This window comes from Eulemur rufifrons, chromosome 18, assembly GCF_041146395.1.
Source record: "Eulemur rufifrons isolate Redbay chromosome 18, OSU_ERuf_1, whole genome shotgun sequence".
Lineage (NCBI taxonomy): Eukaryota > Metazoa > Chordata > Mammalia > Primates > Lemuridae > Eulemur > Eulemur rufifrons.
Window position 1 is genome coordinate 60,432,806 of NC_091000.1, and position 26,840 is coordinate 60,459,645.

General features: G+C 45.8%; 1 protein-coding gene across 1 annotated transcript in view; it reads left to right on the forward strand.

The window, feature by feature from the left end:
• ADTRP (androgen dependent TFPI regulating protein) overlaps positions 1-25,998 on the forward strand; it is a 64,651-nt gene extending 38,653 nt beyond the window's left edge. The window contains 4 exon segments of the mRNA XM_069493469.1: positions 7,986-8,086; positions 11,869-11,884; positions 19,386-19,536; positions 25,964-25,998. Of these exon segments, the coding sequence (XP_069349570.1) occupies positions 7,986-8,086; positions 11,869-11,884; positions 19,386-19,536; positions 25,964-25,998 (303 nt within the window).
• The last annotated feature ends 842 nt before the right edge of the window (positions 25,999-26,840 follow it).

Sequence of the window (26,840 nt, forward strand, 5' to 3'; positions counted from 1 at the left end):
CTCTTAAAAAGAACAATCTCCTTCCTCCAACTTGGAGCAGCTTTCTAGAGAGCTGCCCATCTGTCTGTGTCTTTAAAACAAGTCTCCTTGTGCACCACGTGGAGCCAGGCAGGAAGCCTGGAGGAAGGGTGGGTTAGAGATTGGGGAAGGGGAGGACATATAGAGAAGATAGCAAGCAAAACCCGGGGGCAGGGGGCTTTCCACCTGGCCCAATCTCAGAGTGGAGGGCCGCAGAGCAGAGAGTCCCAGGATGAACCAAGGACAGCCCCTGCTGGCTACATACCTTCCACCTTCCTGCAGGGCCGCCAACTCCACATGGTGGTGCCCCTTATGGAGCCTACACTTTGCTTGCCATGGTGTGGGCACCCATTGGCTGTTTCCAGGAGTCACACTTGCTCACAGGCTTTCCTGTAACCCTCAACACCCATTTCCAGGATTTGGGGTGCCATCCGCAGCTTTGAGACAAGGTAAAGGTGACCAGCCGGAAGTGGGGTTGATTCTGCAGCCCTAACATCTTAGATGCAGCCTGACATGTGGCTGCTGGTGCCCACTGGAGCTTCCAAGGCTATGCAGAAGTCCTCTGCTTTCTCTTCGGCTCCACTTTATTGTTTCACTGGCTCATTCACTACAGCCACCGATAGTAAGTGGCCAGAGTAGGTTAAGCACTGTGGGAGGCACTGGAGAGAAAATGGTGACAGCCCTAAGCCTTGAGCTACTTCTGTCTCTGGAAGACTTTGGTCAGTATTAGGCAAGTGCAGTCGTGTGATGTCATGATGGAAGTGAGTTCAGGGGCCTCCGCCCGCACCAAGAATGGGCACCTTCCCAAGCCTCGGGATTCAGCACTGAGCCTCGTAAAGTGAGATGAAGGCTGAAGGGGACACATGAGCGACATATTGGCTGTGACAGAGGGAACATGGTCTGCAGGTGAGAGTGCAGAGTAACTAGGGGGTGGGCACAGACATCAGACAGGACGGGTACCCAGATCACCAGGGCTTCTATAGACCATATCAAGAACTCAATCCTCCTTTGTAACAAGAAAATCAGTCAAAACATTCGTTAAGCAGAGGCTGGAGGGCAGTCCTGAAAAAATAGGAGATGAGAGCTTTGCCCTCAAAGGGTTTGTAATCTCATTGAGAATGAAAGGGAAAAAAAATACATGAAATTGATGGTGTAAAAAAACCTAAATATCATTAAGCACCGAAGAGTCTAGTGCAGAACAAAGGAACTACCAGATGACAGGAGAGTGAGCATCTCACGAGAAGGCAGGTGGCACGTGGCTTCCAGGGATGCAGGAAGACAGCCTCGTGGGGTTGAGAGGAGGGTTTCCTTGGTGAGGCTTCTTATTTGCAATAAAAGGGTGTCAACCTTACCATGAACTCTTTTAATTTCTCCAAGTGTTTAGATCTCTGTGCCATCAACAGCAGGTAATGCCTGCACGCCAGGCTTTAAACAAAGAATAAAATCCTGGCTGGTGTCCGATTCACAAATGGAACAAAAACAAACAAAAACACCCGTGGGGAAAATGGTACTTCTGGGGTCCATCCACTGCTCTGACCACCAAAGGCTACATAATCACATAATGTTCCCTCCGTACAGGCAAAACCGCCTTCACTGGATTGCGTTTTATTATTTTGCCTTCAGATGTTACCAGGTTGTGGAATCTAGAACTCTGAGCGGTTTGCTATGTGGATGCTGCTGAGACCACTGCACTGATGATGCTCGGCGCCCCGGTATGAAATGCAATGGCTGAAATTTCTTTCAGGCCTAGTTGCTAGGGGGAAACTTTATTTTCTCAAAAAATAAATGTGTACATTCCATCTCTCTCTTTTTACTTTCCCTATCTGGACACATGTTGGTTGAGAAACTTGATTCTCAACCACAGCAGCCCAGTAAGTCTTCTGGCTGGTGTATTTGTGTTTCCCTGTTCTCCCGAGTCCTAATTTTCTTTTATATCTTCTTATGTTGATGAACAGGCCTCTGGTAAGGTATCTCAAAGGTGTGTGGGGCTGGCTGGAAGAGAAAAAAATTAAAGAACAGTTAAGAAAATTAAAAAAGGGAAGGACACAGATTGAAACAAAAGGATAACGAGAAGACTGGTTGAGTAGAAGGGAGGAAGCCTGTTGAGATGCTCTGGGAAATAAGAGATGAGATTAGAGAAGGAGTATAGATCGTAGACAGAGGCAATAGGGAGCCACAAAAGGTTTTTGAGCAGGGGAGTAGCAACATGAAACTTGTTTTAGCAGGTTTGCCTGATTGCAATAACCAAAATATGCACCTGACTGGATCTACCAAAATAGAGAAAAGTTAGGGAGGTGTTGCTTGAGAAGAGGGAAGAATAAGCAGCTATGGGAAGCATGTGGGGGGGACAAGTGACTGAAGTTTGGATGTGAGGAGTAAAGGAATGAGTCTGAGTTTATGGCAGATGTCTAGGATGTTACTTTTGCTGGACAGAGCTCAGTAAGAGGAAGGGATTTGGGTCCTTTGGAGGGGTGAAGGGAGAGAGCTCTGAAGAGGTCAAGAAGAGGCAGATATATTCTTGATTGTAGGGTTCTAAGATCCCATATCTTTCTTTTATCTTACGCTTCAGTGGATAGAGTCCAAATTGTCACTTCTTCCCCAGGCTGGATTCCTTCAAACCTAACCAGCTTCAATGGTTGGAGAAGAACCAGAAGAACGATGCTTTGAGATGTTGGTCAAACTGCCTATTAACCCAAAGCACAGCAGTGTAGCAGATAAAAGATCAGTTACAAATCCTCTTCAGAAGATTTAGAAAGTTACCATTTACCCATCTGTCCAATTCACAGAAGAGTTCAGCATCAACACTACGCTTCTCTTCCTTGGCCCCATGGAGCATTCATTTCTCTTTCCGGTTCAGTAAAGACTATTCACTTTCCCCCCAATGTTTTATTATGAAAATTTTCAAACACAAAGCAAGGTTGAAAGAATTTTATGGTCAACACATGGGTCACCCACTACCTAACTATTAATAGTTTACCGTTTTTGCTTCCTCATAAATCTATCCATCTTTCCATCCATTAATTCATCTTGTTTTTGGTGTGTTTCAGAGTAAATTGCAAACATTACTCCTCTTTGCCATGAGTAAGACTTGGTTTTTGACTTCTGTTTGCAGGCTGGGCAACCTGCGTGAGCCCACCTGGGCAGACAGTGGGGATCACAGAGAAGCCTGTGGATCTTTCTGTGGGTGGGTTATCTTCCCAATCCCCTCCTCCCCGGGCGCTTTAACACTGACTCTTTAATTACAGTGGTGTCTGGCCTGTGCACTTGAGTTCCTAGAAAGTGGAAAAGGGAATTTTAACAAATCCAATTCTCTTTAAAGACTTTAGTGTTTGAGACTGAAAAGACTCCTGTTAGCAGCATAGGTGGAAGAGTTTTTAAGAAAGAAAAGTCTCAGAGAGATGGAAGCTCTATACTGTAAGTACATTTCTGGATTTCCGTACTGGATTTACTTAGAGCAAAACTGTATCTTTAATAGTGTAAGGGACATAGAGAATACAGATGGTCTCTGCTTTTGCATATAAATTGTTCCCCCAAATGTGTCAAAGACCATCATCATTGTCCTTCCCTGCAGTGAGTCAGAGGCAGAAACTGCAGTGGACGGTTAGAGAGAAGTGAGATAAACAGTTTTTAGCTGGAAAATGGATGGTATTATCAAGGCCAGAGATCACCTTACTGGACTTTTCAAAACAACTATTACTGTGAATCTTCACTGCATATAGTCTTGAGGCCTAAGGAACACGATCCAGCAGTATAATAACAGGCCTGGCTACAATGCCATTCTATTAAGTGTTGTTTTGCCTCGATTTCCATGTCTGTTCTATTTATGTTTAAGTTTTAATTGAAGTTTTGACCATATTTGTCCCTGAGGAGACTTTGTGAAGCCTTCCATTTAAAAAAAAAAAATGAAAAATGATATATTTAATATATCCTAAGCAAAAAATCCTCCTTAATGTACCCAGAAATGAAATCTTGTTAGCACACTAAAACTTCATTCAAAGATATCTCTCCATCAGTACCACAAACAAACCAGAGGCATCATCTTAGAGACCTGGGGAAAGGATCTCAGTTTGGGAAGAGCCAATATCAGGAACTCGGATCCCATGTTGCCTGAACAGAAGGAAGGAGAGTGCTGAGGCACGTCTGAAGTGGGCAATATCAAGCAAGCTCATTATTAGAAACGACATCTGAAAGAGAAAGCTTCTTGGTAGCGGATCTGAGAGGGTAGGAGCTGCTTGTTTATCTTGGTCAACTCAACACAAAGATAAATAGCAGGGACATAAAATAAAGGAAAGAAGCAGAGATCATACACTGTAAATATTATCACCTCATTTTTAAAATGTGTGGGCTCTCTGAACTTCTTTTACAGGAGAAAATGAAGTGCTCACAGCCCCCCAGGAAACGTGGGGTAAGAGTGTGACCAACCAAGCCTCGTGGACTCAGGGTTGGGAGCATCACCGCAGTGATGAAGACCTGTCAGCTCACCGTTATCTCAGTGGTTGAGGCTTGCCTTTCTCTCCGAAGTCAAGCAAAATGCAGCCCATTGTAAATTTAGCCTCATATGCAAGGAAATTGTTTATAGCAACCACTTATCTACCGGTATGGGGTGAGTACAAACAAGTGCTCAAGTCATTATCATTGTTTTCCATGTTGTCATTCACGCAACCTTGCAAAAATTTGCTATGGGTAAATTTTAGTATTAATACTTATCTACAAGGCTCTTTTGCAACCAGAGATGCTAAAGTGCAATCATTAAACTAATACTTAAATCAATATTTTGTGCTTATCATTCTGTCTCCAAGATATTCAGATGAAAGTCGGCATTACATGGAGGACAGGAGGGGAAGGTATAATTGAGTAGAAAAAGATGGGAGAAGAACAATGGTGTCCATATCACCAGTGCATTTGGAAAGAGACATTGAAAGGAGAATCTACCAAAACGATGACTTTAGTGACAAGAGAAGACAGCTTCACTACATCCCTTCTGTTTACACATGCTATTGTTTCAGTCCATGATGTTTTGTTTACTTTGGAAGGAAATATTTTACCCCCTCTGAGATAATTAATTTTTGTCAGCTTCACTGTTTATAAGGGAAACTGAGAAACTGTTAATTGAAATACAGAATGAGTCACTGTTTTCAGTAATTTTTGGCAGCATTCTAATTTGTGTCAATCCCAGCCTAATTATTAGATTTTTTTGGAAGCAGAAAGCATATTTGACTTTTACTGAATTTTTTTCTTTCTTTTCTTTTTTTTCTTTTTTTCTTTCTTTGGAAATATGTGCTGTCTGACAAAGGTTATATGATTTATGTCAACATGAGGTGAAAGACCAGTACATTTGAAATACCAGGAGGGTTATTGCGTCACGCTTGGCTCTTTGGACTAGCTCAGTATTTAAAAGGCTCACAGTATGCAGGTTTTCCCCTCTCCTCGTTCCCACCCCCAGCCCCGACCGGAAAATGTGCTTCTTGCAAAGACCTTTCAGCTGGCATGAAGCCGCAGTACGTGGCCCATCACTAATGACATCACTGAAGTACCTTTCCCAGAAGCCATCGGGGAGAATTCATTTGGAAATCCAATTGAATGTCACTTGCAAAGGGCAAGCTCCTCCAGGAGGTGAGCAGTCATGCATTCCCGAGTTATTTGTTGTAAAAGCATTAATCACCGCAGACTCATTTACTCCTAACGCGAACACACTGCATTATTCCACAGGAATCCCAAACGATCATTAGTGTAGAGGACAGGAGCTGCTGATCGTGGGCAGGGTTAATAAAATCTGTCAGATCAATGGCCAGGATAATGGGCCTGGTGACGGTTTTGAGCAGAAGTTGGATCTTTCTGGCTGCGGCAGAGTGAAGGCGGGCAGAGGCGGGCGGCTGCAGGGGGCAGACAGCTCCACCTCCTGCCTGTAGAGGTGGCCTCTGGACGGAGAGAACAGCCCTGGCAGTCACCGAGCGTCACCAGGGCCTTAGCTGGGCACGTGGGCATCAGCGGTGGGCTGGGGAGGGAGCCACGGCGCAGCCTCTTGCGGACCACAGGCCAGAGTCCACCCAAGACTTAAGGCTGTGGGTACCCCAGCCTCGTGCCCTCACTGCACCATGGGTACACCAATGAGATGAAGGATGGCAGTCACACTGTTCATAATGACAACCGCAGCTAATGCTCACCGGACACTCTCCTGGGCCAAGGACTAAGCGTGTTACGTGTACTTCCTCCATCCCACTGCAGCACCCCCAGGGGGTATGTGCTATTCACTGTCCCCCTTTTATACCTGGGCAAACTGAAGTTCAGAGAGACCCAGTGACCAGCCCGAGATTAGAGTCAACGCTGTGTGCCTTTAAACACCATGCTCCATTATTAGAGGGAGAGACACAGAAGCTGCAGCCTAAAATCAGACCAAAGACAGATGCAAGGTGTGATGGTGGGCCTGGAAGTCCTTCCATGTGTCTGTCTAGCGAGTCCATATGGTCAGGGCCAACCTCAACCAAATTATGTAAAAGCTACAGTTTGTCTGCTATGCTGTTCCTCCACATTTTGTTACTAAAATGTGGGACACCCATGGCCCTTAAGATACTCAGTTGCTCTGTGCCACCCTGCTGTGGCCTTGACCAGGGTGCCCCGGGAGGCCCTGTCCACCCAGCGATGCCTTATACACAAGGCTTGGTCCTTCTCATCCCGCCCTTGCCTGCTGGAGACTTGTCACATTTCTCTCCTCTGAGGGTGGTCATCATCTCCTGGCTGAGCCCTGGCTAGCCCAGCTGGGGTAGGAGGAAGCCTCTGCCTCCTGAGCACGGGACTTATGTGACTGACAGCCAGTGCCCAGGGTTCCAGCCCCGTTGCTAGGCATGGGCACAGTGACATCCCTAAGCTCCAGAGACTGCTGTACCTGAGGTGCTGACACAGCTGCCTTGGGGCTCGGGAACAGGAGACTGAGGGTGGAAGAGGCAGCCAGGACCTGAGGGGTGAAGGAGGAATGATGACTGTAACCATAAAAAATACAAAACTCTATAATAACACTGTTAGACGTTACCGATAAGCACAGAGGATCGCAGAAGGGCTTTATAAATGTTCTCAATCAATGAAGGGACTTTGCACGCAGATACCAGGGGCCCTTCCCAGGTCAGCTTCCATAATGAGAGGGGAGGTGGCCCCAGCAGTCTTTGCTTCTGAAAATGCCACTATTCCTAAGGGTTTATTTCCTTGATTATGTCATTTTTAAAATCTAGTTTGGAGGGTTTGGAAGACGTGAGAAAACAGATGGTTCTAAGGAGGGGGCGACGCAGGGAAGGAGGGGGAGGACATGGGGGTTTCAGAGGGAGGCTCGCGCACGCCCCTCACACCCGCTGCCCTCGGCAGGACCAAGCCCGGTTACGTGGCGCTAAGTGCAGAGACAAGGTGGGACGTGTTCTGTGGCCCCCCAGAGCTTATGAATATGCACCGTAGGTGCTAGACTACACGGCCCTGGATATAAATGCACTAGAATAGAGTGAGAGAAATTAGCAAGAGGAAAATTCAGAGACAGCGTCGTCATGGAGGATTGCACGGGCTACACAGAACACAGGGGTTTGAACACAGGGAGAGAAGGCAGTGCCCATGGGGAGAGGACTCATGGACAAGAGTGTGGCAGTGGGAGCACACACACTGAGTACAAAGGACAGCGAAGGAACAGCCTTGTTCTAGGGGAAGGGGAGGGTGTGTGCGTGTGTGTGTGCGTGTGTGTGTGCGTGTGTGTTTTAGGGGAGAGGAGCAGCGGGCAATAGGCAGGACCAGAGACAGCACATTGCAAAGAGCTTCAGTAGCCAAAGGAGTTGGGGCCCGCATGGCAGGCAATAGGGAGCCACCGTAGGTCCTTGGGCATCCAAAGAGCATGATCCAAGGCAAGCTTTGGGAAGTTTCACCTGGCAGTGTGTAAGGAGGAGGATTGGAGGGGGAGGGGACTCTGCAGCTAGGACTTGCCGTCTTTTCTCCAGCGCACCTCCATATTGCCTCTGTCACTGGTTGAAGTCATCCTCAGGCCACTTCACTATCCATCAAAGAAGACAGGACTCTCCTTGTTGACTGGGGCAGCCTTGCTTCCATCAGCAGGTAAGAACTGCCCAGAGAAAGTCAACCTAGGCTTGTCACTCAGGGCCCAGAAAAGTGCATAATAATATACTCCAGGAAAGTGTACTGTTCTGTCAGAGTCCCTTTATCTTGGTTTAATGGGGATTTAACTATCTTTACATCTCCAGGTAAGAAGCATTTCTATTGTTTGATTTGAACACTCGTGGAAACCTCGCGTGCACAGGGACACGTAGTTGTGCCCGCACACACACACAGCGAGGCAAGCTCCTTTCTCCCTCTCATGTAGGATTAGTCATCGCGAAGCTACACATCTTGCTTTCCCAAGAAAGTGTTGCTCTTTGGTTCCATTTGCAATTAAAATGTTTGAATGGCTGAATGGTCTAAATACATCCCATCGAAAAAGGCATCTGGCGAGCGCAGCGTGCTAGGTTAGTCCACTCCCGCTGCCGGTGTCATTATGAGCTTATTTGCATCAACATCTGGCATCAGAGGCATTTGGCCAATTGCATGAGTGATGATTTCAGTGGCCGGTCTAGATTTCATCATTCAGCCACCTGGCGACATTCACTCTCAGAAATGCCACCCAGTGGTCTATAATCAAGGGAACGTGCTTGACCTTTTACCTGGTGACTCGGAAACCTCGTTTCTACTCTGCAGCCTTCTCACCCAGCACCATGGTTTTTCTCCTACTGAAAGAGGCGTGCTGAGCACAGAGCCTGCGGGCTGGAAGCTAATCAGTGCTCCTCTGGATCACATAAGCTATTCTTGTGTGGTGGTCTGTGGAATCCCCCCAGGCCCCATTATGTGGGGGCAGGGAGTTTAATTCAGTAACAGTGCTCTGTCAGGCGTGGGGGCCAAGAAAAAGGACCATTCCAAAGGACTTGGGCTCCAGCAGTGCCTGTTTCATGGACTCCACCAGTGTTTGTCTTAGAGCAAATAAACGTGGTGCCCAGAACTTTGGTGCTGGTTCCTCCCTAGCCCTTCCTTCCTTTTGCAGTGTCTGCTCCCATCCTTCCGCACCCCTCTGTCGCCGAGTGCCCAAAGTCTTTCCTGCTTCTCCTGTCTTGAAGAAAGTGCTTACCCAGTAATTCTACCGAAGACTTCAGGCTCCACACTGTTCTCCAGCCTGTGGGGCCTCTTCTGCATTTTAACAAAGGACACTTTTAGAGAACAAGGTTTAAGCTGGAGATCTACTGGTAGTTGATGTCTGGAGCACTGTGTTGAGAAGGATCCTGAGGCCTTACCAGGAAAATGTGGTGTGATTATTAAGCAACATCTTTCAATGCATGAGTAGGATAGATACCATGTATTTGCTATATCTGGCTTAACCTTAAGGAGTAAATCTCTAGAGACAGAGTATCTGAGACCTGGTTGGGGTCAGAGTATAGACACATAAAGGTATTTTTTCTGCTGTATGTGTTGAAGAGAAGCAAAGAAGAAGCTGGCTGATGATACACATGAATTCGTATGCTCTGTTTTTTGGTTGGCTTTAATTTATACTTTCCTGCCAAGTGTAATTTCTGGAGTTCATTTATAAGTTAGTACCTTTGGCATATTAATGCTTTCTACCTAAGGACTTGAAAGTTGATTTTCAGTTCGCATATCTGACTCTGGTTCTTTTCCTCATTGGGGACCCAGAGGATAAAGAGCACCTAAAGCCACTGCTATTATTAGGAGTGGGTAGAAGGATGAGAAGCAGTGGCCAGGTGCTTGGCTGGTCAGTACCCGGGTTTGTGCTCCAATGGTGCAGGGAACTGTGGGGCTGGAGAAGGCACAGCCAGGAGGGAATGGGTACAGGTGCATCCCGCGTACATTCGGTTATTTACCAGCGCCAGGCCAGGCACTGGGCTGTGATACTGAGGGTACAGTGATGTTCAAGAAACCTGCTGCCCCAGGGCTGTCTGGGAAAGAGAAGTGCACACAGACCGTGGGAGGCAGGTGCTGAGCCTGGGTGCTGCGGACACACACAGGGATGTTCAGGGCTGGCTTCGTAAAGGGAAGAGTTGTCTAAGCTGAGACCCAAAGCACGAGTAGGAACAAATCAAGGGAGACATGGAAAAGCCCTCCAGGCAGAGGGAAGAGCATCTGCAAAGGGCTGGCGGCACTAAGGCTATGGCTGAACTGGGGGACAGGGGAAAGCCAGGTCATAAATCCACTCCATGAGCTCAGTCTTTTAAACCAAGTGCTTCTCTGTGTAAATGTCAGAAGCAGAGGGATGATATGATGTGGCTGATGTAAGAAATGTAATTAGAAAGATGATTCTGGCCGGAGTGTGGGAATTAGACTGAAGAGGAACAAGACAAATAGGCCAGTTGGTGGCATTTGTGGTAACTCGGGTGAGTCGACGTTAGGCAACTGATGACAATCAATCAACCCACAAATAAAACCAGAGGGTGTGACCAGTGGGAAGTCACTTAGAGATCACCCAGCATTGGAAAACTGAAACTCCTCGGAGTAGATGACGTGCCCAAGGTCACATGGTGGAGGTGGGGAAACAAAATGGGACTTAAACCAACTCAAAACAAAGTCTTCTATTTCCAAATCCAGTTTTCTTTCCACTGTGTTCACAGGGCCAGGTGTTAGTTCAGCTCCCAGTGTGTGCAAAACCGCTGGGCTCAATGCAGGGTAGGTGGGCATGCAAGAACGCTCCACCCAGCCTCTGCACGCTACGATCCTGCCCGATGTGCTGTTCCCAGCAACAGCGTGAAAGTCATGGTAAGGGAGGGAGTGGAAGAAAAGGACAGAGACTTGTCACCACCAGGAATGTGACCCGGCGGGCCCCAGTGCCCATTGGAGAGCTGCGGTGGGTTGGGGTCTGGTTCTTGTTATCAATAATGATCAGTACCAAGTCAGCATTTGATTTAATAAACCCGATGTTTGCTAGAACAAATCCAGTGCATACCCTTACATGAGGGCAGCATTTTATGTTGTCACATTGACGGAAGCCGCCCTATCTCTGGCCGTTCCCTGGTTAGGGCATCTCTGAGGCTTTGCTACCTGCTGCCTCCACCCTCACAGTGCTCTCTCGGGCCCATGGGCGTCACGGCCACAGAAGGCCATCAACAAATTCCACACACTGTGGATATCCATGGAGATGTCTTGGGGCAGTGGCTCTGGGTCAGCTGCTAAGTGTGCCAATTTGGATGGTCACATGGGGAAATGGCATAGTAGGAATGAGGTAAAGAACGTGGGCTCAGGCCAGAGGGAGCGTGAGAAACAAACATGAGTCAGAAGCAAAGGCAATAGCTCTGAGCTAGAGAAGCATTTCACTGCCGAAACCATGTTACAATGACCTAAAAATAGTCACTGAGGCCGTGGGGACTGCCTTACATGTGGTGCCTGCTTTTAGTTATTTTTCAGATTGCAAAATTGAAGGGCTGGCCCCTAAGTAGGAAAATAAAGCTTTGCAAAGTAGTAATGACTGCAAATCTTTCATTTCCTTTGGAAAGCATTAGTCACCTATAAATATGGTAGCTCTCTCACTCCTCCCTTCTCTCTCGCCCCAAAACACTCACCTAGCTCTCTCTGAGGCAGTGGTGAGGAGCAAAAAAACAGAAAAGTGCCTTCTGCTGGGTTTTTATTCGTTCTTTTATTGAACAAACATTTCCCCTAACACAAGGGTGGCCCTTCTCTGAAAAGCAAAGTTGTATATGGCCAAGCGCCAGGCTGCAGGGGGTTTATACTTAATAAGCAGAGATGGGCCATGCATACAAATTATGAGAACATAAGATAGAAAGTGATGAGATGTCATAAAATGTACGAGGGGTCACAGGAGCAGAGAGGAGGAAGAGGGTGCATCAGTCGCGTGGTGCAGGAAGGGTGTCATGGAAGGCCTGCACGGGATCTGGGCCCTGAAGCAATGGCAGGATGGGAGCTGCAAAAATGGGGAGAAAGCGAACCACAGGTGCACAGTGCTAAGGCCGGGAGAGTGCAGGACGTGTGAGAGCAGTGGTCAGGAGCTCTCTGTAGCGGGACCTGTCAGGGAGAGACTAACAGGAACAGCCCTGGAGCCATCCTCGTGGAGGCTTGCGGGGGCCACGCCAGAAGGGGTGGCGTAGCGTACCACGGTGCAGACAATGGGGGCGTTCGCTGTTGCTGTTGTTTGTGTGTTTCTGTGGGGTGGCGGTGAGAGTGAGAAGGGTTAGGAACTTGGCCAGAGAAGTATGCTTTAAAAATCTGGTCTTGACAATGGCACTTAAAATGGATTGGAGTGACAAGAGATGGGAAACAAAATAAAACAATATAAAAATAAAAATTAGCCAGAGTACTAAGTTATCTAGTTTAATCATAGTCTTATTCTTCATCCATGGTTATTTTTTAGTTCTAGTGATATTCCACGTTAGGGTGCTTGGAGCACCCTTCTACCTGGCTGTAGGTGATCCAGTCTTCCAAGAAGAATTCCCTAAAGAATTCCAGTCATCCACTGTGTACTCATACCTTCCCCTGTCGTACACTGCACGACTCATGTTGCATGCCGTTCTGAACATTGCTCTCCCACACAGACGGCACAGCCACGATTCCTAGCCTCCCTGGCCCAGCATCTCCTCTTGGCACTGTGCTAAGGTTGAGCGTGCCGTACCCACTGCTGGTGCCAACACCGCCGTTACCCATTAGCCACCTCCATTGGTAGAAATAGAACAATGCTACCAGCCACAGTGAGGGCCCCAGCTGGCCCGCAGCGCTCCATCACCCGGCTTTCCGTAGACCAGACACCTGCTGATGCTGTGAGTGTCTCTGCTAGTGCGTCAGGTATCGCAGATCCAGGACAAATTTTCACGGATAGGCAGCTCTCACCCAGCCTTGGGGGAGATGTTCGTGAAGTTACTTCCCAACAGCAGTTTCTATGAGGCAAGAAAGAGAATTTTTCTTCTGTACTATACACGTTCAGGTGAGGCCTTTCAGCAAAGCTTCCTGAGTTCCCAGGTGTAACAATTCCTTTCAATTCAGGCCCCAGTTACACACCCACATTCACAGATCTTACCCCGGGAATACACCAAATGCCAAGGACTGGCTGAAGCTGAGCTGCAGGACCAGGCACCTCGCCCTCCCCAGCATCCGTGCTGCTTCCCACCCCCACCAGTGTACTGCGGTGACCTTCCCCCCAGAGCACCATGGCCTTTCCTAAAACATGACCTTCATTTGGGACCATCCAGGTCAACCAGCATTTTATAACCTTTGAATGTCAGTGGAAATGGCTTCTTAGCCCCATTTTCTACAGAAAGATTCCCTAGCCCTCATGTCCATTAATATAGGAAAATAAATATACGGATGCCATGCTGCATCCTGTCATCAATGCTTGTCCAGCCCAGCCAGTGTACAATTGAAGAGGGATGGAGTTGCGGGGCCGGGAGTGGGAAGGGTTATCTACACTTCTCATCCATCCTGTCCAAACCCCAGCTCCTGTTCAACCAAAATGCCTCTCACATAAATTAGAAGTAATGACAGTCTGAAGACAGTAACAGCTATATAATCAGAAATGAGAGACATTCCTGAGACGTATTGTTGAAGTGGCAGAATAGATTTGTGGATTAGTTGACACATACCGGACAAATGAAAATGCAAACTTAAGGACAATTCTAAGAATTTTAAGTTAGTGGACTGAAAAGATGATGATCCCATTTGTAGATGGAGATGTATTATGAAAGAAATTGTTTGGGGCATAAGAAAAAACAAAAGTCAGTTTCAAATCCCATACCTAGTTCTCACTCCAAAAATATTCTGGTTTCATTGGTTCAGGACATGTTTGGGGCATCAGAATTTCAAGGCAATTTTAATCTTCAGCCAAGGTTGAGAACCGCCTGCCTGGAAGAACTTCCGTTTGGCAATTCAGACCCGGCTGTCTCCAGAAAGGCGGGGCTGGGGGACCCAGGCAGTTGGACCCTTGTGGTGGGTGGGCAGAGATTGCTGGAAAGAGAGAGGAACATGGAAGAAGGCAGAAGTGGGAAGCGGGTGCTGGGGAAGCCCCTCCTCTAGAGGACAGGAAGGGAAATAGGGCAGCAGAAATGGCAAGGAATGATGGGGTGGTAGGAAACCAGGGAGGTCAAGAACCCCACGGGCCCTAACGGAGGAGGAAGCTTCAAACCGGAAGAGGGGAGTTCAGGGAGGGGTCGGGCAGTAGTTTTAAATGCCATGAAGGGGTTGCTGCCCCAACGACTCTCATCATTGCTGACATTTCAACACCCAGGGAAACCCTCTGTGTAACACTCCAGCTTCACAATTTCTCCTCACTCTTTATTTGATTTATTCTGCTGGGTGAGAAGGATGTCATGTGAGGGCTAACATTTTAGAAGCCCAAAGCCCACAAAACCCTGTTATCTGCTTATCACTAAGCCACAGACTCCCACATTTCCCTACTGATAAGATACAGAAGATATGAATTTCCTGATAGCCATTTTGATGCTACAAGATTTGAGATGAGGAGACTCTAAAAGACTAACTTTCGGCTGCCCGGCCAGCCTGACCCACATAGAGCGAACGGCTCAAGGCAGCAGACAATTGTTCTTGGAACTGAGGGGCAGTGTCATTGGCCTCTTCCAGGTATTAATAAAGTGAGCATTAGATTAATCATAACTTGGAAGGCTACTGGGTACATTTCTGGTTTAATTGCTTCAGGATATGCCCTGGGTATTGGAATTTCAAGGCAATTCTATTCTTCAGCCAAGGTTGAGAACCACCCGCCTGGAAGAACTTCCGATTGGCGATTCAGACCTGGCAGTCCCCAGGAAGGTGGGGCTGGGGAGGTCCAGGGAGTTGAACGCTTGTGGTGGGACAAGATTGGTGGAAAAAGAGAGAGAAAGGAGAAGCTGTGGTGGTCCTGGAGGGTCAGGCAACTGTAGCCAGCAGTGTCCTACAGAGCCACCCCGTTCACTTAAAAACGTAAAGAACTGATCGTGCTCTGAGCACTGGGGAAACTGATGTGCATTGACAGACACAGTCCCTGCCCTTGTGCAGCTTCCAGGCTAATGAGAAAAACAATCAGATAAGTAACAAAGGCATATTCCAGGGCAAGGGACACCTGACACAGCACCTGACACAATGGGGCTGGAGGAAAGATGTTCAGGAAACCTTATGTATGATAGAAAATGGACTTGTAAGCTGAGACTCAACGCATGAGTAAGATTCAGCAGGAACAGAGCAAAGAGGAGCGTGTTCCAGGAAACAGAAAGATCAGAGGTGTTCCAACCAGAGGCAACAGCAGGGGTGAAGGCTCAGAAACTGCAGAGCTTGGTTCATTCCAGGAACAAAGGGGTCCAATGCAGACGGACTACAGGGCTGTGGCTGGTCGGGTGAGCAGAGTAGGGCAGGGTAGCGGGGTGAGCAGCTGAGATATTTTCCTAAAGCCGTGGGAACAGGCTGGAAGCAGGGACCATGATCAGTTTTGGAAAGATTACTGGGTTGCTAGTGGCTGGCAGTCTGGAAGGTGGGTTGAAGGGAGCAAGAAAGCACAGCCAGCAGACAATGACAGAAACCTAGATGACATGAAGGAGTCTGCGCTGGAGAAACATTTGAAAGGAAGTCCAGTAAAGATATGATTTCATGGGATCAAACATGGGGGCGAGAGTGAGTGGAGAACTGACGGTGACTGAGACGAAGGACACGTTGAGTGCAAAGTGCCCGCCCTCCTCCGCCCCACTGTCCCTGTCTGCCTCCTTCCCTCCCTGCCTCCCTCTCTCCTTCCTTCCTCTTTCTCTTCCTTCCTCCTGCCCTTCCTCTTTCCTTTCTCTTTCTCTCTTTCTTCCATCATTGTCTCCCTCCCTCTCTCTCTCTCTCTCTCTTCAGGCAGGCCATAAAGAAGTCATAGCAACCGGCAGTGTGGCTCTCCCCTTGCTCACACCTCTCTGCTGAGAGCCCTTCATTAAATTGCTATCATGTCGCCTCGTATCTCCGTTTCTCTTCCCATCACCAGTGACTACACCCAGAACTTTCTTTGCACTTTCTCTGTGAAAATATGTGATTCATTAACTTACCTTGGGAACTTTCCTTTATGAGCCTTATGCTGAAGGAAACAAAAATGAAGTAAATAGGAACTTTCCAGGGCTCTAGGGGGATGTCCTTATTTGCAGACTATTTTACATAAATGTGCATGGGAATTAGGAAGGCCTAATTTCAAGCGTATAAAGTAAACACAGTGAACCAAGTAATGCAACTGGCTTGGTGTGTATTCAGATCTCCTTGCTGACCCCAAACCCCTAGTCCTCGCTCCTTGGAGATATTTATTTTCTGCCCCTTATACCTTCTCTGTCCTGCCACTCGGACCAAGCATGCAGGCAGGAGGCACTGTGGCCATCCTCACAGAGTGCATCCTTGAGATGCACAGCCCAAAGAATTCCAATATTAGCAATAATGGTGATAATTATTGCGTGTTCCAGCCACCTCATTGGTAGTCTGGGAGGAGCATCAAGACAGGTTTGGGAGAGCGGTGTGATAGCAGCAGGCCACGACTGGGAACCATAGGGCCGACCCTATACTTGTACAACCCTGTGACTGGCACCTCCTTAGATTCTTTTACATTGAGGTAAAATACACATAACATAAAATTTAATCATGTCTAAGTGTACAGTTCAGTGGCATTAAGTACATTCACATGGCTGTGTAACCATCACCACCATCTGTCCCCAGAACTTTTTCATCTTCACCAACCAAAACTCTGTACCTATTAAACACTAACTCCCTGAGTCCATTTTGTGTTGCTATAAAAAAATACCTGAGAATGGGTAATTTATAAAGAAAAGAGGTTTATTTAGCTCCTGGTTCTGCAGGCTAAGAAGTTCAAGGGCATGGTGCTGGCCTCTGGCCAGGGCTTTCATGCTGCATCATAACATAGCAGAGAAGGTCAAAGGGGAAGTGGACACATGGAAAGAGGGGAAAACTTGAGGGGTGTCCTGGGTTTATAACAACCCACTCTCATGGAAAGTATTCCATTCCCAGGAGAACTCACTGCCATAAGAACAGCACCAAACCATCGATGAGGGATCCATCCTCATAACTCAAAATCCCCCACGAGGCCCCATCGCCCAACATAGCCACAACAGGCATCAAATTTCAACATGAGTTTTGGTGGGGACAAACAAACCATATCCAAGCCCTAGCACTCCCCATTGCCACCAATACCCAGCAACCACCATTCTGCTTTCTGTCTCTATATATCTGATACCTGAAGTTTCTCATATAAGTAGAATCATATATAGCATTTGTCCTTTTGTAATTGGCTTATTTCACTTAGTATAATGTTCTTAAGTTTGATTCATGCATATTGTAGCATGAGTCAGAATTTTCTTACTTTTTAATGTATATATACATGGCACATTTTATTTATCTGTGCATCCATCAATGGACATTTGGTTTGCTTCCACCTTTTGGAATATTGTGAATAATGCTGCTATGAACATGGGTGTACAAATATCTCTTCAAGTCCCTCTTTTTAATTCTTTTTGGTGTATACCCAGAAGTGAAATTGCTGGATCATATGGTAATTCTATTTTAATTTTTTGAGGAACTGCCATACAGTTTTCCGTAGCAGATGCACCATTTCACATTCCCACCAAAAGTGCACAGGGTTTCAATTTCTCCTTATCCTTGCTAACACTTGTTATTTTCTGTTTTATTTTTTTTTTATAGTATTCCTTATCATGGGTTGAGGCAATATCTCTTTATGGTTTTGATTTGCATTTCCCTAGTTATTAATGATATTGAGCATCCTTTTATGTGTTTGTTGGCCATTTATATATCTTCTCTATAGAATATTAATATAAGTGTTTGTCCATTTTAATTGGGTTGTTCGGGTTTTGCTGTTTTTATTGGTGACTTATAGGAGTTATTTTAATGTACTCTGGATATTAACCTTTTATTAGATATATGTTAACAAATATTGTTTCTCATTCCATGCATTGCCTTTTCATGCTGCTGATTGTGTCCTTTGATGTACAGAGATGACAGCTTAACTTGGGCAGCCTGGGTGCCTCACCCTACTCCTGGCTCTGAATATTAGTTCTTGTCTCTTCCACAAAACATTTAACAAACTTAGTATTTGAAATGACAGAGATCACATTTGGGTTTCTGAAAGTTTAGTGAAGCACAGAATTTCATTTTTCCATCTCAATTCCTTTGACAACCTGGTATATTCAAGTTTAGATGTCGTTTCTGAAGCATAACCTAGCCTATCCTAATTGTTACAAGAGATCACCAGCTTCAAAGAAGGCTTTCTGAAAACACTCCCATGTGCCTTCCCCCAGTAAAGAGAGAAGCTTTTGAACTCTTGTCAAATAATCACAACATGCCAGGCACTGTTCTGTGTAATTTACACGTGTTAACTACCTTAATCCTTATCACAGCCTTAGAAGGTGCAAACTGTTTGGGTCCTACCTTACACATGAGGGGAGGGGGACAGAAAAATTGAATACATTGCTGAAGGTAACATAGCTAATAGGTGGCAGAGCTAGGACTTGAAGCACAGAAGCCTGGTTCCAGATTCTGTACTGTTACTGAATTATGAACTATAGCTGATGCATCATCTTCCCCATATTTAATTTTTAAAAGTTATTTCAGACTTTGGCACCTTCCAGTGAGTGCAGTTGGTTTCCAGCAAACTGCATTTTTAGGCTTCACTTGGACATCATGCCTTCTCTCTAAGCATTTCTTTTCCTTCTCTGGGCTTACAGAAATGACTTATATTCTAGCCTCCCATGAGCAAGATCTGAGCCTCCCTGTAAATCCATCCATTCCAGCTTAACATTCTTTTCATGGCTATATGCATGAGTGAAAATCAAGGCCAACAATTAAATCCCAGGCATATTGTATTAGAGCAATAATGCTCCATCTCTGCCCCTCGTATCCCAGCAGATTTGAAGAGCTAATAGAAGACTGCACCTGATTCTTACGTGTAAAAAAAAAAAAAAAAAAGCAAACCCCACTTCTCTGGCTGACAGCCAGCAAATGGATGCCATCTTAGCAGGTTCAATGTCTCAGCAGGCTACACCTCTCCGGGAAAGGGAAATTCATGTTCTTACATACTCCCCTTGGCTAATGTGTTCTATGTTCTCCCATATTCTTTCACCAACATTGAATTTTAATGGATTAGGTAAAATAGGCCAGCCCAGCCCATAAAACAGCATGTCTTATTGAATCAAGTCAATTTATCCAGAAAAGATTCACTTCTGTAGGTTTGTGGGAATAACTCAGCTATTGACAAATGTCCCCAATGGTTTCTTGTCACCTGCCTGGGCTCTGGTACTCCACTGATCCTGCTAAGAAAATGGCTTGTTTTTCTCCTCCTGTCTTAATCAGTGTGACTTGTTGTTTTCTGCAAGATTCTATGGATCTACTCTGAGATGGGTGCCTGGGGGTATCTTGTGCATGCCAAACTCAGCCCTCTGGGTCTGGCAGCCTTCTTCATTCTCAGCTACATCCTTAGTGCCAGCCTCTACCTACTTGGAGAGAAGATCAACCACTGGAAATGAGGTCAGTGTATTTTTCTCTTATCTACAAATGCATTTTTTCTTTGCCCTTTCTATACTCCTCCTGGAAACAGAAGGAAAAGCTAGTTGAAAACAGAAGGCAATGATGCTTGATGCCTTTGTCCAAAAGACTCAGACAGGTCCTACCAAAGCAGGCAAGGGAAAAGCCTGAGGGAAGTTGACACTTTTTCAAAGGAAATTATGTCCCCTTCTCCCCCCCCAAAAATAGCTCATTTAACTCTAAAGATAAAAATAATCTTATTTAAAAAGTACAAGACCCAGAGACAAAAGTACTGCCATCCCTAGCATGAAAAAGTAAGATCAAGGTCTTCCCCCTACCCAAGTGAGGGCTCCAGGGACACAAGCTGTGACAATGCCAAGGTTTCCTTTTGGAAGGAAATGAGTCCAGGGGACCCTCTTAGTTCTTCCAACCTCGGAAGTGCATTCCCGATGAGTTCCCCTGCCTCCTTCATTAAGCTGCTTCTCAACCTTTAGCAAAGTGTTTCCCAGACAAAATCACATCCTATATTGCGATTGGATTTCTCATTCAGAGTCTTGGGCAATGAGAATATGTCAGTAAGCTAAGCTTTCTAATTATAGGTGGGTAGAGCCATGTTGCTTCTTCATAAGAAAAAAAAAATCATCATAACTTCAGTTGATTTTAAAATGGAAGGTTTTATTCTCTCCCCACTTCCTCTCTCCCCACCCCACCCCCAGAATATATATATGTTTTTATTGTTAGAAAAGTAACTACCGGAAAGTCAGGGTGCAAAATACCCGTGACTTTTTTCCCTCCCAAGGAGAAGTGCGGGAACTCTCTCCTGATTTTGCATGTAAGGAAGGCAAGGAGTCACATACAGCCCCCGACATCACTCGCCCACAGACCGTTCTGTTCTATCAAAATAGAGACAGCAGAAGTGCCATCTTCCGCCCAATCTATGAACTGGTGTGAAAACATAAGTCCGTGTATCCAAAAAACCCGACAGTTTCAGAAGGTTCAGTACCAGAGTGTGTATTTCTGAGAGGAAGCTGAGACTCTGGAGAAATAAGCATGCAACTTGGATTTGTCACGTGTTTTCTACTCTTGGAGGAGTTGACTGGTTAAGAAAGTCTCAAAGGCAAAATCCTTTCTGAAAGCAAACACTTATAAAATGGAGTACTAAAAATTACTTCCCACATCAGGGTTCCAAATCACAGGAAATTATCCAGGAAAAAAAAAAAAAAGTGTTGACATTTCCTATGTGTTGACATCTAATTCTAACTAGTTTTGGCTCCTTGAAGTTCTGGGTGAAGATTTTTGATGCATTCCCCAGATGTATATTTTGAAAAGAAAGAAAAGAAAAGAAAAAAAGAAGGAAGGAAGAAATCTATTTGAAATTTGACAGATATAAGTACAGAGAACAACTTGATTATTCAGAGCATAGAGAACAATAACTTTTTAAGTCAATTGTACTGAGTTCAATAATGCATTAATTTTAAAATTGCTACTCTACAGTGAATTTTAAACATCCACTGAATTAAAAAATAAAAATTTCACTGTTTTTATTATTACTGAAATCACTATTTTCAACACAGAGCTCTTCTTACAAGCCTCGTTGTTTAAGTACTATATCCAGTATTTCACCACAGTTAGGTCCCAATGAGTAAATAAGCCGGCATCAACACAATTACGCTCACTAACGTCGTGCATATGCTAATGTTCATGCGAGTGACAGAGACTGTCCTCAGTGACTGTGTGTGCAAATTGACAGAGATAACGCATCACTTCAAGAACTTACAGTGAAATAGGAGGTCAGGAAATCGAGGCTGGAATTTGTTAGAATCTCTGCTTCTGAATGCCTGAGACACAGTGCGGCCTGGCTGGAGTCGCCAGCCAGGCACTGAGTGGTCAAGAACATCAGACGAAATATCAGTTAAGATCCACTAAACGTGCTAGATCTCTCCAGCAGTGGTTTCGCATCGTAGAAACACCAGGGAGTTTTAAAAATACTAATTCCCAGACTCACCCCCAGACCAATTAAATCTGTATCTCTGGATGCTGTGACTTGACGTGGGTATTTTTTAAAGCTCCCAATAATTTAAACTCGCAGCCAGGGTGAAGAGCCACCGCACGAAGCAGTGCATCTCAAACCTGCACAGGCCTCTGAATTTTGTTAAAATGCGAATCTTGGAGAATGTGGGGAGCTTGTTAAAATGTAGATTCTCATTCAGTGGATCTGGGGCGCAGCTTGGGATTCTGCCCTTCTGACAGGCGCCCCAGGGATACTGATGCTGGTGGGCTGAGGACAAGCCGTCTACACCACAGGACTCTGGACGCCTCCCGGTGTGGATAATTGTCCCTACAGGCACCGTCGTGCAATGTGGTGTTCTTCCAAGTTGGCTGCTGGGCTGACAAGGGTGTTGGTGGTGAAGGCTACGGTTGCTGAAAGTCCACTTACTTTCCCCCTCCTCGTGTGTCATGCCAACCGGTGAACAGGAGAGGACAGCCAGAAGGACAGTCGTAAGAAATGACACCAGGCATCTGAGGTAAACCTGGAAAGTATGTGATGATGTCCTCCCAGGGCACATCGCTGCAGACAACTGGCTTTGAACATCAGGGAGACAAATGCTGTCATGGCCCTTGGGAAGGTCCTTCAGGAAGATGCTGAGGCTCAAACAGCTCTCAAGAGGGTCCACAGGGCTACCCTGTCTGGCCTGGCACTGTCTCACTCCCTGCCCTGTGCTGGCTGTTGTGTGTCATGGAACAGAGGGTTAAACAAGCATGGAGTCAGCTATTGGGACCAGTTACCCAACCAAAAAGATTGAATTTCTACGTTTTGGGGCAGAGTTAGGTGGAACATTGGTTTCAAACAATGACAGAAGTGGGCAGGGGAGACCAGTTGCTAGCAGATGCTTGCAAGCTTGGCCCAGCATGTCCGAATTTCTAGGCATGGCCCTGGGAGATTCAACTCCACCCCAGCTGGAGGAAAGGGGCAGTCAGGGCCTCCCATCAGAGGCCCCCTTCTCTGCCATGTAAGTGCTTACTTTGCTTTTCTTTTCCTTCAGTGATAGGACACAAGGATGCTGATGCCAGGGCACAAGTTCTTCAAGAAGAGAAGGCCAACCCACAGGAGATATCAGGCACGGAAAGGGAGTGAGCATTTCCAAGCCTGCAGAGACAGTGGCTGACCCCAGGCCCATGACCCCCTCTCCCTCTGTTCCTGAGGGCCACATGGCGGGATCAGGCTAGCCTTTGTCAGGGCCCAAGACCATAGATCCTTTTGCTCCTAAGGACAGTTTACAAGCTGAAAATTCCAGTGTGGCCAAGTACCTTTGTGATGGTGTCTTGGATAGAATGACATTAAAATCTTCTTTTAATATTATTTGCCACAGACCAGGTTTTTAAAAAGATGACTTTGTTGTTTAAAGCCGCCTAGAGGCCCTCTAGTCCTGCTGTCCCCAACCCCCAGTCTGCAGAGCGGTACTAGTTTGAGGCCTGTTCAGAACCGGGCCGCACAGCAGGAGGTGAGCGGTGGCCAGGGAGTGAAGCTTCATTTGTATTTATGGCCACATGGCCCACGATCACCCCACCCCCACCCCGGTCTGTGGGAAAATTGGCTTCCATGAAACCAGTCCCTGGTGCCAAAAAAGTTGGGGGCTGCTCTAGTCTACCTCCGTGGTTTTATCCATAAAGAAATTAGATAATTTCTAATGTCTGTCTCGCATATTATCCCTGATCATTTCATTACAAAAGAACTTTATCATGAGCTGACTCCACGGGTACTTCTAAAGCATGGTCCCATTGGGACAGCATTTAGTCAATAACAAAAACACATCTCCTTTTTGCATTTTCTGTCCTAACTTCATCTCCAGGAGCTCAAAGAGAGTGTGCTCTGGATTATTCTTTCTTTCTCTTCCTTAGCCTCTTTCCCTGCAAAAGTTTCTCCAGCCAGCCCTCAGCTTCATCCCTTCTCTGGACTTCTGCAATGTGGACTCATGCTTACTGATGCTCAGACCCCATTGCTCTAGCACCTCACACCCCCCCAGCCACTGGCCTTCTTGCCCTTCTCCAAGGCAGCCTGCTGAAACTAGGCCAACGTTCTCCAAATTTTCAATTCAAAGTCTAGCAGTAGTTTTTGTGGTTGTAGATGCATAGGTGTGAACCTTTGGGAAGACCATGTTTTTATTTATCCTGTGTTCTAACTATTGGAATAATAAGGTAAATAATTATAAATGGTGTGCAGAGTGATGTTGATTGAAACAATGGTTTCTTTGCCTTGCCAGCAGAAAAGGTTTGGATCTGGCACAGATGAACATTAAATGCTTGGCCTAAAATATCTCTAGCCTTCAGCACTCTCTGACAGAGGGTAAGAAAAGGACTAAAATAAGTCAGGGGTGCACCTAACTCCCTGGCCTCCAAGTAGGAGATTTTCTACTGGGAAAAATTCACCTCAATCAAGAAAAGAGTTATAACAAACAATATTATTTACCAATCAGAGTTTAAAATGTATTGTGTGAATTTGGTTTGGGTGAGACACGTGATCTATTACTAGATCAATGGCTCCCCTATCTCCAGCTATGCGCCCTGTGGTCAGACAGACATTCTGAAGAGTCAAAGGAGCTTGGAAACAGCTCAGCTCTGTAAGAATTCAAGACTAAGAACCCGCCCCTTGTCCCCACCTGATAGAACCAAAAATAACAGCATGATTTCTGAGGTATTCACACCATGTGAGAATAAAATGGCATACTCAATCGAGTCAAATGACTGTGGGAGGTTCACATGGAGACCCACTTGGGAACGGTGCCTTCTCTAGCATGCTGGTGGGTATGTGGGAATTTCTGAGTGTCACCTACCACTTGGCTTTAGAAAGGAGACTCTGACCCAGTAGAAGCAGCCACCTACTCTCCCCCTCCACAGAACTTCACACCACCACTTCTGCTCCTGGGCTGCTTCTCTGTCAGCCTTCATGTTCTGCTGCATTTCTTAAAAGGAGAGAAGAGCCTCCAATCCTTGGCTCTCGTGGTTGAAGGATTACAGGTAGACTCCAGGGGCTGGGCGATTGGTAAACGACATGGATAAAAAATTTTAGGAGCCCTCAGAGTGACTGCAGAGGCAACAAATTTGAGAAGTTTATATCAGCCAAGCTCTTAGACATGAGGGAATTAGCTGGTTATTTAGTTGAGAAATAATTCATTAAAGGTCCAAAGTACACACTGCAGAAAAGAGAAAGCACGGTGATTGTAATTATACACCTAACGTAGGGAAGACTTCACTGGGGAGGAGAAGATTCACATAAGAAATGGGAAATAGATGGACACATCAATGAAAACAACAGGAAGCCCATAAAGCTGTGTAAATAAATAGTAAGGCTTTGCTGGACAGACTGGGGTAGTCTGGACTGATGAGGAGTAGAAGAAGGGAGAGGTCTGGCCTTAAAAATGTTGAGAGACATCAATACAAGGATGGCCACGAGGACTGTATGAGCAAGAGATGGCTGCCCGAGAAAATCAGCGTGGTAAAGGGGCCGCCAGTAGGACTTGAAGTCCCCTGTCACTACAGCCTCTGAGAAGGGGAGTTCCAGCAAAATGAAATCAGTAGAAGATATTTAATGTTTACTGTTAAGGATCAAATTGATGGAGGTGGCAGGGTTTGAAGCATGAACCGTGGCATTAGGGGTATGGGTTTGCTGTGGCAATACCAAATCAGAACACCCAGGGCTCTCACTTCTGGAGTAGAGGAGAAGGAGCTGAGTTGAGAAAAGTTTTCAGAGTAGGATTGATAGTATTTGGCCAACAGGCACAACAGATAATGAGCTAATCAAATTTTATAAATTTCAAAGCTTACACAAAGATTTATGACCATTAAATATGGAGGTACCAACTTGTTGGCTGAATGGAAGTCATTCTAGAGATCGAAGGCTATAATTTCAATGAATAATGCCCTTCTAATGAGCTTACTAAAAACTAATCCATATACCAGTGCTTTTCCACCCAGCTGATAAATTGATTTGGTGAGAGGTCATAGAATGACCCCAATTAGGTGAACACCGACTCTTCTGTTTCCTCTCTAATTTGATGTGGTCTCTGCCTCTCCATCTGCAAAGCCTCAACGTTTGCTGATGGATTGAGTGCAGCCTGCAAACACTCACCCAGAGCCCAGAGCTACAGCTAGGTGCCTCCTGTTCAACATGCAGAGCTGCGTGAGGGCAAATGGCATCTCTGGGTACGTGGCTAGCTGTGAGCCACGCATGGTGGGAGGGCAGCAGAGTTGTTTCTTGCCCGTGCATGAGTGGTGGCTGTTTTTCGATGCTCCTTAAAATGCATCTTCTCACCTGGGGAAAATTGTGCTTGACTTTCCACTGCTCCAAGTCAGGGTGAATCTCTAGCTAAACAAAAATACCCAATAGGGAAACCCTGAAGCCTGAGGTCTCTCTCTGCTCTTGTTTGTACAGGTGACATGATGCAGCCACAGAAAAAGAGGAAGTGATTTCACGCCATTTTCCAAGAACCAAGAAGGAAGAAAACACGAGAGCTTTTTCTCATTTTTTTTTTTTTAACCCCTGAATCAGGGAGGTGGTAGAGCAATATAGGAAGGTAGATAAGACAGGGAGTGGTATTCAAGTTTAATAAGAGTACAACAAAGGTAGCGTGAGAATTCTTGGGGTTTTGAAAGGTTGACCGCACACACCAAAAACAACTCCTGCTGTCTCAGAATTTGTCTGACCTTCACGGAAGATGGTCTCTGGTTAAAATCTGGCCAAAGGCTAAAGAAACTCACATGAACTTGGTGTTAGGGAATATTTAGAGAGAGAGAGAGAAAAGAACTTAGGGACATTCAAACCTTCAATTTACAGTGGAGGATGCTGAGGACCTACATGAGAAGTTACCTGCATAAGGCAAAAGGGTTAATTGGTGTCAGAGCCGAGACAATAGCTTTTGTTGCCTGGATTTCCTAACTCCCAGTCCTGGGCCACTTTTAATAATTTCAACTTCTCTTAAAAAAAAAAATCAAGCATTTTAGTAAGCTAGTTATTTTCACGGATTGCTTATTCATTTTTTTTCATCAATCTGGAAATATAGGGAGATGGCTGCTACTGAAGTTGTCTGTCTACCTGGAAATTATATGGGTCAATGAGAAAGTAAGTTATACAAAATATTGGAAAATCTGCCCCTCTTGAGAGCAAACATTCAAGCAGGTAGAAACATTGAACATAGTGACATTGCCAAATTCTTCCATTCAAACTGATAGATTCATCAAATAAATGTAGTGCATTTTACTTGGAGAAGACCCTGGTTGAGAAGTGCCATGATTACGAAGGCTGCCGAGAC